Below are 15,701 nucleotides of genomic sequence, written 5' to 3' on the forward strand. Positions count from 1 at the left end.
GATCCAACATGTGGTTGGATCGTGGGTCTCGGATCCGAACCCAAGCCATGCCCCGTGTATGCAAGGTAAGTGTATAATTTTTTTTCACCCGATATGGGACTGCCTGATAAAAAGACGTGTTAGGGTTCAGAACCCTAAAACAAGCCAAATCAGTGGGGGGGAGTGTGCAGCCGTCGATGGTGAGGGGGTAACGACCTCCTCCCTTTTTGGGAGGCCACCCTTCTACAAAAACTTGCACACTCCTCTCTTCCTCCCACTCTCATTGTCTCTCTCTACCTCTCTGCTTCCCCAAATCCCTTTTGGGTTCCTTCTCTCTCACACGACGTGAAGGGGTGGCGCTAGGGATTTTACTCCAAGCCTTAGCAAATCAAGGAAAATGCACTAGATATGGCAGTGGGGCAAGGCGGGGCGGGGGACAAGGTCTCCGCCCCTGCCCCGCCTCAAGATTAGAACCTCCATCCCCGACAGGGATGGATTTTAACCTCCACCCCCGCCTCTATCCCCAGTTCAAGCAGAGATGAGGCGAGGCAGGGATATTGCAGGGAAAAGTGATGGGGACGGGTTGGGGGGGATGAGGCAAGGATCGTGGCGGGGATGGGGAGAGGCGGGGAAAAGTGTACGTCCATCCCCGAACGGGGATGGATTTTAACCTTCGTCCCTACCTTCATCCTTGTTTCATACCCTTCATCCCCGGTCCAAACGGAGCGAGGCGGGGCAGGGCCCCCCTTCCCCCCAATCCACTGTCATCCCTAAAAAGCACCATCGAGGTAGGTTATTGTTCTTCTTCCATCCCCGTTTCGACTACCATGATAAAAAAAGGGGGGTTATTTTCAGTTGAGGGTTTACTTTCGATCTTTGCTAAGGGAGTTCGATTTCTGCTAAGGGGGTTCCGAGTTCGGCTATCGTGAACTCAGCATGAAAAAAAAATGGTGTTGTAATCTGTTGAAATTCTTTTGATGTTCATAGTAAACATGCATAAGTGTTGTGTATTTCTTTTAAATATACATATGCTTAACTGATGTCTAAGTATGTTTAGGTGCGATGAAATTCTTTTGATGTTAATAGCAAACATGCATAAGTGTTGCATGTTTCCTTTAAAATTTCTTTTTCTTTTTATCTGAGTAACTATGGTCAGAGGTATGCTTGGATTCAGTTTATTCCTTTTGATTTGCATCGGATGAATCGAGGTTTGAGCATGTGTAAGTCTGTTTCATTTTCGTTGAAGCTCATCTAAGATATATTTTTGTATTTCAAACCAGCTTAATGGATTAAGCATGCATTGATGCGGTAGTGTTTAAATACGGTGGCTGATAATATATATATATATATATATATATATATATATATATATATATATATATATATATATATCATATGCTTTGATGAATATCATAATTCCTGAAATTTCTTCAGTTGAAAGTCAGCTTGTAAGTAACCTCTGTAGTGTTGTTGATACTTTTTACCTTTTTGCTACTTCCTGGATGTTAATACATTAATCCAGTTTGCCAAATTGTTTCAGTAAAACCTCTCTATTTGAAATCACTTTGTACTTAACCTCTTTAGTGTTGTTGATATTTAGTATCTTTTAGCTACTTCCTAGACATTTGTGTATCATTCTGATGTAATTTAAATATCACATGCTATGAGTTGATTACCCCATTAATGGGCTTATCCCTAAATAGGTTATATAAAACAATTAAGAGGTTAAGGAAACAAACATTTGAGACTTATTGTAGACTGTGTTACAGTAGTTGGTATCTTCTGTGCATGTTCAATAATCCAAACTTGCCCTGGTTGTTACCCTAATTAGCATTCTGTGTATTTAAGGTCAATAACAACATAATGACAAATAATACTATGGCACACTGACTGAGTTTGTTTATTCAGTGATATCCCCTCCTACGAGTGGGTTATTTCGGAAACCTTGCCTAATAAGCGATATAGGTTGAGTACCTGATGCGGGTACTTGAGCTGGTTAAATTACACTGGTGAGAAAATTAAATGTTAATTCTTGTGAGCATGACTGGTTTAAAGGTACCAGGGCAACCATGCTTGACGATTTAAAGATATCGAAACACTCCGAGTATGTTTGCACAATCGAATAAAAAGAAATTAGTTTGTATACCTTTATATGGTAAAAAAAATGGGAGTCTACTACTCTGATAGTAGGACATCAATTTTGGAGAAATTATCCATTAATTCAGAAAATAAATAAATAAAAAATCAACCCACTCAATTTTCGAGCTTACCTTGGACAATGTAGGTGGTACAAAACTCTGAAAACATGTATTTTTTGCTTCAAGTGGCAACGACTTGTTGATCCCCAGTTCTTGGAGTTAGGGACCCAGACTACCCAATTTATCCTAGGCGGTAGCTCTACGTTCTTCTGCAAAAGTTAGAGATGCATCCTATTTGTTTGGGTCTTGAAGAGGTTCTCTCGGTTACTACCGCTTCCTTAGAATTACAATTTTAGTTAGAACATTCAGGTTAATAAAACATTCATGAATAATAAACCTCTGAATGTTCTCTTCTGTTATGGTTGCATTGACTCGCGTGTACCTGAGAGATAATTAAAGAAAATTATTAAATTAAAACATCTTAGGTATTACATTTGAATAAGTAGTGACGAGTTTGCAATTTTATACATAAACAGTTACTTTTGAAATATGATCATTTACTTTTAGCATGCAATGAAATCTATGAGTACGAGATATTTAAATTTTGCTAATGCTTTGACCTGTTGGTTAGTTTTTATAAACTGTTGCGGTCGTAGTGTAGATCCTTTATTTATTCTTGTATATGCTGAAAATGTCAGATGACACCCACATCACATACTTGACACATGATATATCTGCAAAAAAAATTTATAGTATTTTCTTCTTAGACAGTTGTAGTCTAATTCTAATTATCTTACTGTTTTTAAGATGAAGAATAGAATGTTATGAACGATTGTGGGTTGGGCGTCGATCGAGATATTGATTTATTGTGTATTCGAGACATCTCAGATTAAATTTCAATTTATTATTATTCATATTATTTGAAACTCTATATCATATATCTATTTGGAATAAAATTAATGGTATTGCTTCGATTACTCATGTAATGTGCATGAATGCTTAACCCAATGAAATGATTGTTTACGCTATCATGAAAAAAAAATCCTCAAAACTTAGGTTAAAATTTTAGGCCGTTACAAAGATGGCCAAATACCTAAACTCGAAAATGTTTGTCAAAATCAGGATAGCTAGCAGGTTTGAACTTCATAGGCTTATTCCCAAGCACGGGTACCAGCTCCCCCCGAATCTAGGGTTTTCTGTCATCATTCTCCCCGATCAAATAGGATCACCAGAGTTAAAGCAAAGGTTTCGTCCAAAGGTGAACATAACAGAAGAAAAAACTTACCAGATCGTCAATTCTAGCATATCACACGTCTAAGCATATTTTAATGAAGATTAAAATACAGGTAGCTGTTGTGAACAAAGGAGCGGCAAAAACGAATAATGCTTCAACAAAAACAACAAAATTACTGTATTTTGGAAGAACAAACTACATTAATCGTTTTGCAAGGAACCAAACTATGTAACTAAATGACATATAAATAACATGATCGGGAAACATGGAAAATACAGATAAAAACAAGCATATCAATCATTGCAATAGCCTACATTGATATTTCTACGGCCAAAACAATGAAATTCACTACAGATCTATCGGAACATCAACCAACAGAATCAAATAGAAGACATAGTGATCAACATATATTTGAGAAAGAAGACGCAGAAAAAACGCAGATACCACCAAACTCGAAGAAAGGACGCCTAAAATCCGCTCTAACTTCACGTTGTAAAGTAAGAGTTCAATTTGAGCAAATGTCTCCAGACTGAAACAAAGGACTCACCCGAACTTCATGATAAGACGTAAGAAACGGTATTTTGATCAAATATCTCCTAATTTCTTGAAACTTCGTAAAAAAATCTTCGTCTTACAACACTATAAAGCAGGCTTGTCAGATCTGAAACGCGGAATCCGTCGAGAGGGGTAGAAACAAGGGAAATTCCTTAATTACCAGATCGGGCATTTTTTGGCTCGATCTCCATCTTCTGGAGGTGGAATATGCAAGGGTTGAGAGACTCTCAGACCTGCCGCCTCCGCCATCGATAACGAAGAAGTACGCTCTCAGACGAGATTAGGATTCACGGAATAAGCGATGGCGCTGTTCTTCCTTGGGGGAGCCTCGATCGGAAGAAGATGGAGATGAGTGCCTCAGGAGAGAGAGATGAGAGAGAATCCCGCCTTTTCTTTTGCGCTCTCTCTCTCAATTCCCGCCCTTTCTTTGTCTTCGCCCCCGCCAATAACCCGCTGCAACGTCATATATATATCCCCCGTGTTTGGAAAATTTTACACTTTTGCCATTGGGAGGATGTGAACGAATCGGGTTTGTGTCGGGTTATGGTTTACACGAATCCACCCAAATAACAACCAGTTTGGGTTTGGGACAAGATTGACAGAAACGCTATAAGTTAGGACCGGACAATGGGCAGTCCGGGCCAGCCCACCCCATTTAGTGGACGGGCTTGATCGGGCCATTGACAGGATGAACCTGGTCAAGCCCAACGTGTTGACCAACCAAGTCCGGCCTCAGTCTAATACAAAATCCACAGCCCGCCCATTAGGCCCATGGTCCTAATTCAAACCAGGTCGGGCCAGGTTGCAAGATGTCGTATATTCACAGTATTTCTAATTCATTTATTTTAAATCATAAGTTTTTTAGCACAAAATTTAAAAAATGCAAAAGAATATATGGGATCGAAGACGGATTGGAATCACATAACCCTCTCTCTCTCTCTCTCTCTCTCTCTCTCTCTCTCTCTCTCTCTCTCTCTCTCTCTCTCTCTCTCTCTCTATATATATATATATATATATATATATATATATATAGCTCATGGGTAACTTGTTAGCTTAAAAGACCAGCCTAAACTTTAAGAAGTTCATTTTGAAAACCCTAAAATACAAAATGCCTTAAAATTTTATTCTTTTTATCTATGAAATTTATTGGGACATAATGCAATAATACATTATTATTGACTTAGATGGATGTAAATATGTCAAAGGGAAGTCTGATTAAGACTTGAGTGGGTCCTAGTCAAATCTAATTTAAACTCCGTTACCAAGATCTCATGGTCTATATAGGCGTGTGCATGCTCTCACATTAACCTTTGAGACTGATATTTGATGGCTTGTTCAGCAGAACATACAAAATATTCGTTCTCTAATAACTAGACCAAGTCCAACTTTGTTTTGACTGTATAAAAAATTGTGCTCCTTGTGTCTAATGCTTGTTTTAGGCTGTGTGCTGAGGATAATAGGCTAGATAACTTCCTTTTGGACTCAATCCGCCACACCATATAAGTGTTTTAACGTGTTTATTATGGATTTTACGCTTGGATTGGATCTAAAAACTAACCAAAAAACCTAAACTATAAAAAAAAAACATAAAATTAAATGAAACCCCTTAATTCAAATCCTAACCAAAGAAAATAAAAAATTTCTTAATTAAAATATAAAACTTTAAAATACAATAAAATCAATCATAAATAAACCAAAAAAATACTAAACTATAAGAAAAAATCATAAAATTAAATTAAAAACCCATAATTCAAACCCTAACCAAAGAAAATAAAAAATCTCTAATCAAATTAACTATAAAAAGTCATAATTAAAAAAATTTATTCAAAGCCTTAATAAAAAAATTCAAAAAAAAAACTCTAATGGAATCAAAGAAAACCCTAATCAAATTAACTATAAAAAGCCTTAATTTAAAAACTTTGATTAAAAAACCTAATCAATGAAAAAAAACTAACTAATAGAAATCAATAATAATAATAATAAGAAGAAGCAGAAAAAAGGAGGGGTAGAGGAAGAGAGAGAGAGGAACGAGAAGAAGGAGAATAAATAAGAAAAGGGTAAGAGAGAGGGGGTCAGGGGTTACATCCCCTCCCCCGTATTTTTTCCAACATCGCTCCTTGTGTCCCCTGTTTTCACTGTAACAAGGGGGGTGGAGCAAAAATTATACACAAATAAGGATGTGGTTTCTTACGTTCACCCGCGTCCAAGCTTTTATTGATCACCCTCTTTCCAGCGCGATTTCTGTCCAAAATCGCGTGGGGACAGGAGATCAAACAAGCCCTCAAGGATCTGTATGGGAACATGTAGTTAACATAGGGATTTATATACATTTATAAAAAAATTGGTCAAACTACACTGGCGGTAACTATTTGGGAGAATGACTTTGAGGAGGTACTTTATGCGTTTGGAAAGGAACCAGGTGGTAGCTGCAAAATCCAAAGAATAGTCTTCTGCAACTTTTTCAAATGCATAAACTCACTTCAAACTGCTGGTTCAAAGGAACCTGCTCCTTCTTCAATATTGCACTGGCAAGGGGTCTTGGTTATTTACTGATCTTGTTTTTTTTTTACTTCAAACCAAAGAATTGATGGAAACATAGTAAAAAACACAGTGTGTTTGATTTGTCCCCCCCACCCACCAACAACCCCAAAAAAGAAAAAAAAGTGCAAAGAGAAGGTTGAGAAAATCTCAGCAGGAAAAAAAATTGGATAAATTCCCCAAAAGTTGAAGCTATTTCCTTTTCAAACGCACCCCAATTAGGGCTGCAAATGGATCAGACATGGTCAGATACCCAATCCTAGTCTGACATGTTATTTCCATATATTGATCATTTAAGTAAAATCTAATTGTGAATTTGGATCGGACTGTTTACTTTTAGTAGGTCCTACAACGGGTTCAGTTTGTGTTGCGCACCCAAACCTAAATTTTTGGGTATGGGCATGGAAAGTGCCAAACCAAAAACCCTGACCTGAGCAATTTGTGGGCCGGGTTTGGATCATGATTTTTGTCCAGTACCCAACCCAACCCGGCTTTTTTGGCCAGGTAATATATATATATATATATATATATATATATATATATATATATATATATATATATATATATATATATATATATATATATATATATATATATATATATATATATATATATACAATCAAAGCAAATTTCTAAGCCCAGTTTAGATACCTGATCCGAGTCTGACATATTATTTCCATATATGGATCGTTTAAGTAAAATCTAAATGTGGATTTGGATAGGACTGTTTACTTTTAGTAGGGTTGACAACGGGTTGAGTTTGTGTTGGGCACCCTAACCTAAATTCCTGGGTATGGGCATAGAAAGTGCCGACCAGAAAAACCTGACCCCGTCAATTTGTGGGACGGGTTTGGGTCATGATTTTTGTCTGGTACCCAACCCAGCTTTTTGGCCAGGTACCTGGCTTGACACGAGTGTATATATACAATCAAAGCAAATTTCTAAAATTATGCATGCCCAGGTTTGGGATTCTATTTTCGTAACCCAACAAAACCCAAACCCAAATCTGAACCAGCTTATTAGTTATATGGGGGAGATCTGGGACAACCCTGACCTGACCATGACAGCCTTAATTTTCAGATTAAGATGGGATTCAGGTTTAGAGTTGATCTGAATCAAAATCACATCCAAATGCATTTTTTACACGTAAATAGCTTACCTTTGTTCTATTTTTTTCTGGATCATTACCACATATATTTCAGATTTGGATTCAACCTTAGCTCCTCAACTCTGATTTAGATCTAGATCCAGATCTGGGTCTACTGTTTACATTTTGGTTTGGAATTTGGATCTGACAAGATCCAACCAGTTTGCACCCTAACCCCAAACCCACTCTGGGCAAGGGACTTAAAAGGTAACCAAAAAAGCAAATTTTTTTTCTCCAGAGCGTTTCAAAACGCGCCCCAAAGGACAATGAAAAACCCTATAACCAATTTCGAGATACAAAGTCACAAGCCTAAGACCAGATATGATGGTCGAGCAATGGGACACCTAATGCCCCAAATGACTCGGGGGTTTATGTATGCCCTAAACACTGTGGGTACCCGACCCAGAAGACAGAGAGAGCAAGGCAAATGTTGATCCGGATCCAGCAAAAGTTGAAAAGACCCAGTCCTCCCCATGACGTCATGACTCAACCCAATCTCGACGATGACTGAACTGTTAAGACGGAGCAGACCCCAACCCAACACACTCAACCAGGACTCCAACATCCACCGAACCTATGCGATGTCCAAAGATTTTATAATGTACATTTGTAAATTATATATGGTACAGAACTATTGAGCCAGAAACCTTGGATTGCATTTTTTAATTTAAAAATATGATTTTGTGCTATAAAATTTTGGAAAATTGTGAGCCGTTGATATTCATTTGAAGCTTTTGAAAAAACCTGCATATATGTCATAATCACATTATTCAAAACTCATTCTGAACTAAACGGACCTTGTAGATCACAAGAGTAGGGTCCAATGACACGAGTCGCCAAAAGATTATAAAAAATATGAAAAGAACATGAATTCTTCTCACGTCGAAGCCTTCATTAGTACAGAAATACTTACCCATGATTCACTTAAAGTTTCGTCGGTTAATTTTTTTCCAAAATATGACTTCCCCATCTGAAACTGGCCCGACCCTACAACTAATTGATCAGGTCCAAGCCCAAGAAACATAGCCCCACCGAGATTTGGACACACCCCAAAGGGTCTGTCTGCCAAGTACCAACCCAGACAGTAGGGGTGAACATCAGGCCAGCCTGCGCACGTTTAAAGCTCAGCCCTTTGGGCTTTAAGTGCGGCCTGGTTGTTATCGGGCTCAGATTTGAAGAGCAGCCAATGGCCTGACCCATTTGCCCAACAGAGCAATGTGAAGTGAAGAGCGTCAGATACGGCCTGGTGCAAATTCATTTGTAAATAATACTAATTAACAAGTTCTCCACTTTCCATGCACTCAATTAACTATCTTTCTAGTTTTCATAAAATTAAAGTAACTAATTAGGTAAATAATAATAATTACCAAGTTACATGCAATCATTAATTTTAATTTTTTTATTATTAAAAAATAATAAAGAACTCAGATCCATTCAGCCAGTGGCCCGCAGGGAAGCCCAGGCCAGGCCCATGTATATAATGGGCTGGGTTTTCGTCCATTCAGACCCAAGCCTAAAACCTTGGCCAATCGGGCCGCCCAGACAGTTGCCCACCCCTACTTGACAGGGCACTTCCAAAATTTAGGAAAAGATGGGGATTCTCTAGAATTTTATTGACTGTTACATTACCAGGACGGTGGGGGTTCTCATGCAATCACAGCTATTGACAGTAGTCATCCTTCAAACCTAGGGAACATGTACAAGTTATGTAATGCCTTTAAGGGTCTGCTTGGGATCGGTAGCTGGGACGGGCGTTTATGGAGTTTGTATTTGAAGTGGCAGCGGTTTCAGTAGCGGCTTTGCCTGATACCCCTGTAGGAAGTGGTAGCTGTCAAATTCATCCTTTAGTGTGTAAATACAAACGACAAAGGGCCTCATTTCCCATCCCAAATGCATAAACGCCCATCCTGGCGCCGAGATTCCAAACAGGACCATCATGGTGTTTGACCAAGATTTTGACTCAGCCGTCCCAGGGCAGAGATTTCAAACAAAAAGGATTTGCATCAGGAGAAGGTTGAAACACACCTTTTCAATGCCAACAGAAACATGACTTGATGCAATTATATAGAGCACACACTACCAATGATATCCAAATTCAAAATCCTTATGAGAAAAAAAGACAAGTAAAAAGCTAAAGCTAAAGTACCTTACAAGCATTAGGCCCATAAGCAAGCAGAAAGTAGCCAGGAAAACCTTCTAGACAGTGCAGAGAAAAAAGGGAGTGGAAGCATGAGGAGAGCTCAGGCGAAAATAACTAGAAGGTGATAAATACTTGAGAAAAATAAGCATCGAACTATGTGCTACTCGTGTGGGCACATTACCAACCAAAACAAACAACACATCTCAGTATTTCCTGTATAGCAATGCCCCTGCTAACTTATGCGCTGTTGTAATCCTAACAAACCCTTGGAGCGCTGACAATTCGCTCTTCAAGCACTTGGAGCTTGTTCTTTTTCCGCAGCAGCTGGTTCTGTTTTTCCAACTTCCTTATCAGCAGCACCCTCTGGCTTTTCAACTTCATCTGCAGAGGGAAAAAAGGAAAGGCAGTAACAGAACGTCAGCAGTTTCACAACCAGAAAACTTCCACAAGGAACTTTCATATCAACTGTGAGAAGCAAGAAAACAAGGCACACCAAGCTATCTAGAAACGGCCACACATGGAACGCACACATGCATGGACACACATTAATGGTAGTCATATCCCAGAGGAAACCCAAAAGTATAGAAAGATGAAAGCTCGTCAACTAATTTTCCAATATATAAAGCATGGTTCAATCCCATAGTGGAAAAATTTCTACTCAGAAAAGCAGATGATTTTGATATCTAGGCAATTTGCACCAGGTGTGTTGGTAGGAACAACAATGTGCCGAACTCATGTTGCTGTCAGATAAAAGTTCATGAAAAATTCCTGCTCTCTAAAATTCGATGAACTTGCTAAACCTGCAGGGTTTAACAAGCACTACAAAATCCTCCACCAGCACACTGGCAAAATATGATTGCAAGATCTGGAAAAAAAAAACTAAAATACCTTCATCTTCACTATCCTCAATATCATCACCCATGCCCATGCCCATGCCACTGTCCATGCCCATGCCCATGCCCATGCCACTGTCCATGCCCATGCCCATGCCACTGTCCATGCCCATGCCCATGCCATCACCAAATTTCTGCATAAGAATAGCAAGCAAAAGTTTCAGAAAGATCCAAAATACAATTATCAAAGACCACCAACAGTTAAGCATTTATAAAATTCATACCGAGAAATCCATTCCTCCTAAGTCCATGTCATTACCTGGTCAAAGACAACAGACCTCAGTAACTATTCACACATGCATACACACACATACACAGTCTCTAATAATCATAAAGGGACAAAAAGGTTAAGTAATACAGACCAATTTCTTCATCATCTTCATCAACCCATTTGTCCCAGTCGACCTTTAGGTAGTGAGGTACCTTATCATCACCTCGCAACAGTTTCTTCCACCATCCTTCTTCTGCTTTCTGTACCACACCAAAGATGCTCCGAACACCAATATTTATCTTGCTCTCCTGAAACAGAGACCAAATGAAAGAGGAATGAGAAAAAAGAATATGGTGAGTAATAAACTAAAGAAAATTCCTAGCACCCATTGACCACAATCCAGGTGTATACCTCCACATTCACTTTATCATGAAGATCCAACTTCAATTCATATAGATTGTCGGCCGCTCCAGCAGTTGCAGAAAAACTTAAAACACCATCAGGTTCAAGATTGACCTTCACGCTTTTCGCATCAGGTAATAGAACTGTGATGTAAACCTTGTCTACCCTCTGTGCCCACTTTACCTCAGGATGGCGGCTACACAGTTTCAATGGCAAAATGGGTTGGTTAACGGATAACAAGCACAGGAAAAGACCGATGATGAGTTACAGAACTGCAGTGGTGATGGGAAGAAAGATACAAGATTTAGTAGTTCATGAAACCTAGCATTCAGAGAAAATAAAAAAATTCCGGAGCATGAAAAGAAGCAAGTCAAGCAACTTATTACTTTCTGAAAATAAGATCTACACAACACCTGACAAAGGGATCCTGAAACTACTGTAAAACCTAAATGGCCCCTGGTAAAAAATTTTACGTGACTAAACTCTTGCAACCATCTTTTGACAATTGAGCATTCCTCAGAAACAGAATGCATGCCTTTCTAGAATTCAAGATGTTCTACGGTGGGAAAGTTGCAAAAGAAGAGAAAAAAATTGAAGTTTAACAACAGAAGGCACCACCTGTGTATACCCTAGAGAAGCAGACCTCCACAAAAACCCTCATATAAATGCTTGATAAAAAAAGTTTATGGCCTCTCTCTGGCAAGTTGCTTGTCTCGAAAAAGAAGAGATGAAACATGAAAATATCAAATACTGTGATCTTAGATGCTCAGGCATACCATATTTCCACAGTTCATACAGAATTAATTTGACAATACTTTCACAAAGGCATTAGGTGGAGCAATGAAATATTGAACTGAACCCAAAGAGGACCATATTATCCAACCATGTAGAATGGCATCAATGCCGTCCTTTTGAAATTCAGATTAAGTGTGTATTTTTTAGTTGCAATAAGTAACAATATAAATAGCTTATAAATTATTTTTTATGTATTTAATATGTTGAACTTACAGTTATACCTACATCCACCGTTTTACACTGAAACTGAAGCATTGGTATAAGTTTCAGCATTACTTTCTTGCACAAAGATTAATTGACTCGTGTAGCGATGCAGAAGACTTTCAAAATCTTAGTTTCATGTAGAAGTGACCCACTAAAAAATGAGAGTCAGGAAATATACCAAATGCAACAGTTATTCATACAGGAAAATATGTTTTCTGAACTGTCACAAGGACATGATCTGGTAAACAAGCTGAGCATGGCCTGTTCAAACTCGGCCCATCTAGGCCAAAGTTCCAAACACCAGCTCTAGCTTGGGCTCCAGTTGAGTATCTTTAGAACAGGCTTTCCTTTTTACTTTTTCATGGCAAATATGATGAATTGGAAAACTTGATCAATCATGTCCAAGGACCAAATGTCCTATGCCATTGCATGTAATATAAATACATAATATACCTCATATATCCTATGTCACATGGACACTTTACTTAGCATGTATTCCGTGTCAACACGACACAACACTTGGACACCTCATGGGCACAGTTAAACAAGCTTAGCATGCAGTCAGCATTGTGTCATTAACTTTATCTATTTATTGTTATGATCTTATTCACATATTTCATATACTTGTGGTTTTCTTTTAAAATTTACCATCAATCATGTTACATTTCAACGTCAGCTTAGTTTCATCATTTGATGTTCATAATTATAGTGATTTAAAGATTGCTATTTTATACATGCGTATATACATCTATATGTTTGTACAGTCGCGTCGACGTGTCCTAATTTTTTAGAATTATCATATCTTACCAAGCATATCTGCATCTTGTATCTCTCCAGCATTCGTATCACTGTGACATAGTACATATCTTGTTTAACAATCCTACATGAACCAAGCTGAGCTACCCACCTCCTGTTTGGGTCAGCCTGATAATCCTTCACAAGCAGCTTGTGCCACCAAGCCTATTCCATGAACTCAAAAGCATATTTGCAAAGCCCATGAGCCGAGAAATGACCAGCTCATCTTTTTATCCCAGCCCTGCACATGATACAATGCAATCTCCCCACTCAAATAAAATTCACCCCTGCAGTGCTAATGATTACCGAACTAAGCCGACTATCCACCCATCAATATGCTTAATCTTGAATCCTTTTTAAGAGAGATCTTCAGTAAGCAAGAGCAAGTGAATCAATGTTACAATTAGGCTACGTTATTTCCTAATTAGACATTTCTCCTGGTTGATGGATCAAAACAAGATTGCAAGTGACACTGCAGACCCAACAAGATAATGAACAGTGAAAAACACTGCACCCAAGCAAGCCCAATCTTAGGTCAACTGAGTACACACAATACTGTGGGGTCACGTCCAATTACCTAGTAACCCCCTGCAGTGTTCTCTTCGTTCGAGAGATCTGATCTCTTCAGACCTCACCGGGCCAGGCGAAGGGGAAGGAAGGGGTGCGTATTACCTGTACCTGGTGAGGGGGGACCATCCACACTAACCCCCAGAAAAGGAAGAATCTACTCTACACCACATCTCACGCTCCTCCATCCTATACTCCAAAGAGGGTTTTCCCGTACGTTCATCACAAAATATTTCTATTATTTGTTGAGTTGATCGGTAGCTTCGCTCCCTAAGAGGGAAGGAGGAATGGCGGCATAGCTCACTCACGCCTAAAAATGAAGTGGGTGAGCATAAGCCAGAGTGAACGACTGACAGACAAAGAGAAATGAGTGGAAAGATAGGCAAAGACAAGGGTTATCTGTGTGTGATCGATAGGAAGAGGAGTCTTTTTAGTAGGCTCCAATGCACTTAATATCTATTAACCATACTCACAAAAAATATCTCGGGATTTTTTAAACAGCTCTATTTTATCGCAAGATTTTCAGAAACAAATATAATCCCATAAAAAACGCTATATTTTGAACATATCATGTTTTTTTTGCAATATTATCACGATATTAACAAACATTTTTATATTTTTTATATTTTTTCTTGTGTTTTCTCATACATTTTCAAGTTTTATATGTACCGAGATTTTCCCCCAAAAAACAAATTTCTTCAATATATTACAATATTTTTGTTCGCCGGGAAGATACCAATAACGAGATTTGTGACTATGCTATTAACCAAGCGTCCCAGCGGGCAAAGAAATTCCCTGTGAACGGTCGACGCAGAAATCCTGCTTCCCCGATAAGAATCGATCGATGGCACCGTGAAATCTTAAAAATTCACGTATCGAACGCACGTTGCGAGCATCGCCAACATACCCGATGAAAACCAATTAAACCCATCGATTAAACAAAAAAAACGAGAAATAATCTCCAGATACTTCGTCGAGAGCCATGATCTGAACTTAACAACTCCCAGAATAAAATCATCCTTGTTAAACGCACTGCATCGAAGCAACACCGTAAACCTCAACCATTCATTTCCGAGAGCGGATCCTGTAAAACGCTGGGTGAGATTAGCAATCTCACCCAGCGTTTACAACCACAAAACCCACCCCACTGTACTGTAGCTCAGTACAAGTGGGAGCCACAGTGGGGTGGGTTTTGTGGTTGTAAACGCTCTTTCTTAATTTCCAACCAAATACGCATCGTGCTCGATCGAGACTCGGTAGCAAATCAAATAGCAACAACGGTGGGACAAGAAATGACCGGATTCTTGGCCATCCCCTTGACGGAACTTCAACATTATTTCGTTAGAAGGAGATGGTTACGGAGAGGCGACAGAAGAACGAGACATGGTGAAAACGAGCAAGATTTGAGGAAGAAAAATCACAGGATTTTTGGCGAAAAAGAAGAAATTATACGTAATGGAGAGAAATCGATTGCAAAACTCACCTCATATTCGGGACGAGAAGCCCAGCAAAATGAGAAGCCAAAAACCCTAGAAAAAGGCCGCGCTCTTCCCTCTCTCTTTTACGCTCTGCTCGAGAGGGTTTTGTGTTACGATACTGTGACCTAATTGGGAGCAAAGGGAGGATATATAAAGAGCGGTGCCGAAGACTCGAAACCGGTTAGTTCTGATTCGGTTTTATTGGACTCGGTTTTTATATGTACGGAAAAGAATGGCTGGCGTAATTGTGCCACGTCGTAAGTGCTGTAGTAGTGCCTTGGTGACATGATTGTTGATATGTTAAAAACCCATGTCGGCCATGACATGCACTCGTGGCACGAGGCAACGTTAAGTTTGTTAATACCTAAACAATAAAGTGTGCATCTCATCAGCTCTAACTCAATGTTTATGTGGGTCTCTCCAACCACCCCTGACCACACACGTGTCATGTCATTAGGGCGTGTTGTGCCATCGATGGCTAGTCTCAACTTCACATTAGCAATTGCAGGCGATTTATGCATAATTGGTTAGGCACCGTTTGAGTATTCTTTTGCACAATCATATGTGAAAAACTAGTTCTTCAAATCAAAACACCAAAATGAGCAACTTCACCTAGGGTTTTGCA

The 15,701-nt window shown here is 39.0% G+C and overlaps 1 protein-coding gene across 1 annotated transcript; it reads right to left on the reverse strand.

Moving 5' to 3' along the window:
- Window positions 1-9,617: 9,617 nt before the first annotated feature.
- On the reverse strand, window positions 9,618-15,203 carry LOC149839135 (uncharacterized protein OsI_027940-like). The gene is made up of 6 exons (XM_090004007.1): window positions 15,082-15,203; window positions 11,247-11,433; window positions 10,987-11,143; window positions 10,849-10,883; window positions 10,620-10,758; window positions 9,618-10,112 (listed from the first exon to the last, which is right to left on the reverse strand). Exons 1-6 carry the CDS (start codon window positions 15,084-15,086, stop codon window positions 10,021-10,023), a joined length of 615 nt encoding a protein of 204 aa, XP_089860133.1. The 5' UTR covers window positions 15,087-15,203; the 3' UTR covers window positions 9,618-10,020.
- Between the last annotated feature and the right edge of the window lie 498 nt (window positions 15,204-15,701).

Source organism: Nuphar pumila, chromosome 4 (assembly GCF_984573655.1).
Source record: "Nuphar pumila chromosome 4, dmNupPumi1.hap1.1, whole genome shotgun sequence".
Classification (NCBI taxonomy): domain Eukaryota; kingdom Viridiplantae; phylum Streptophyta; class Magnoliopsida; order Nymphaeales; family Nymphaeaceae; genus Nuphar; species Nuphar pumila.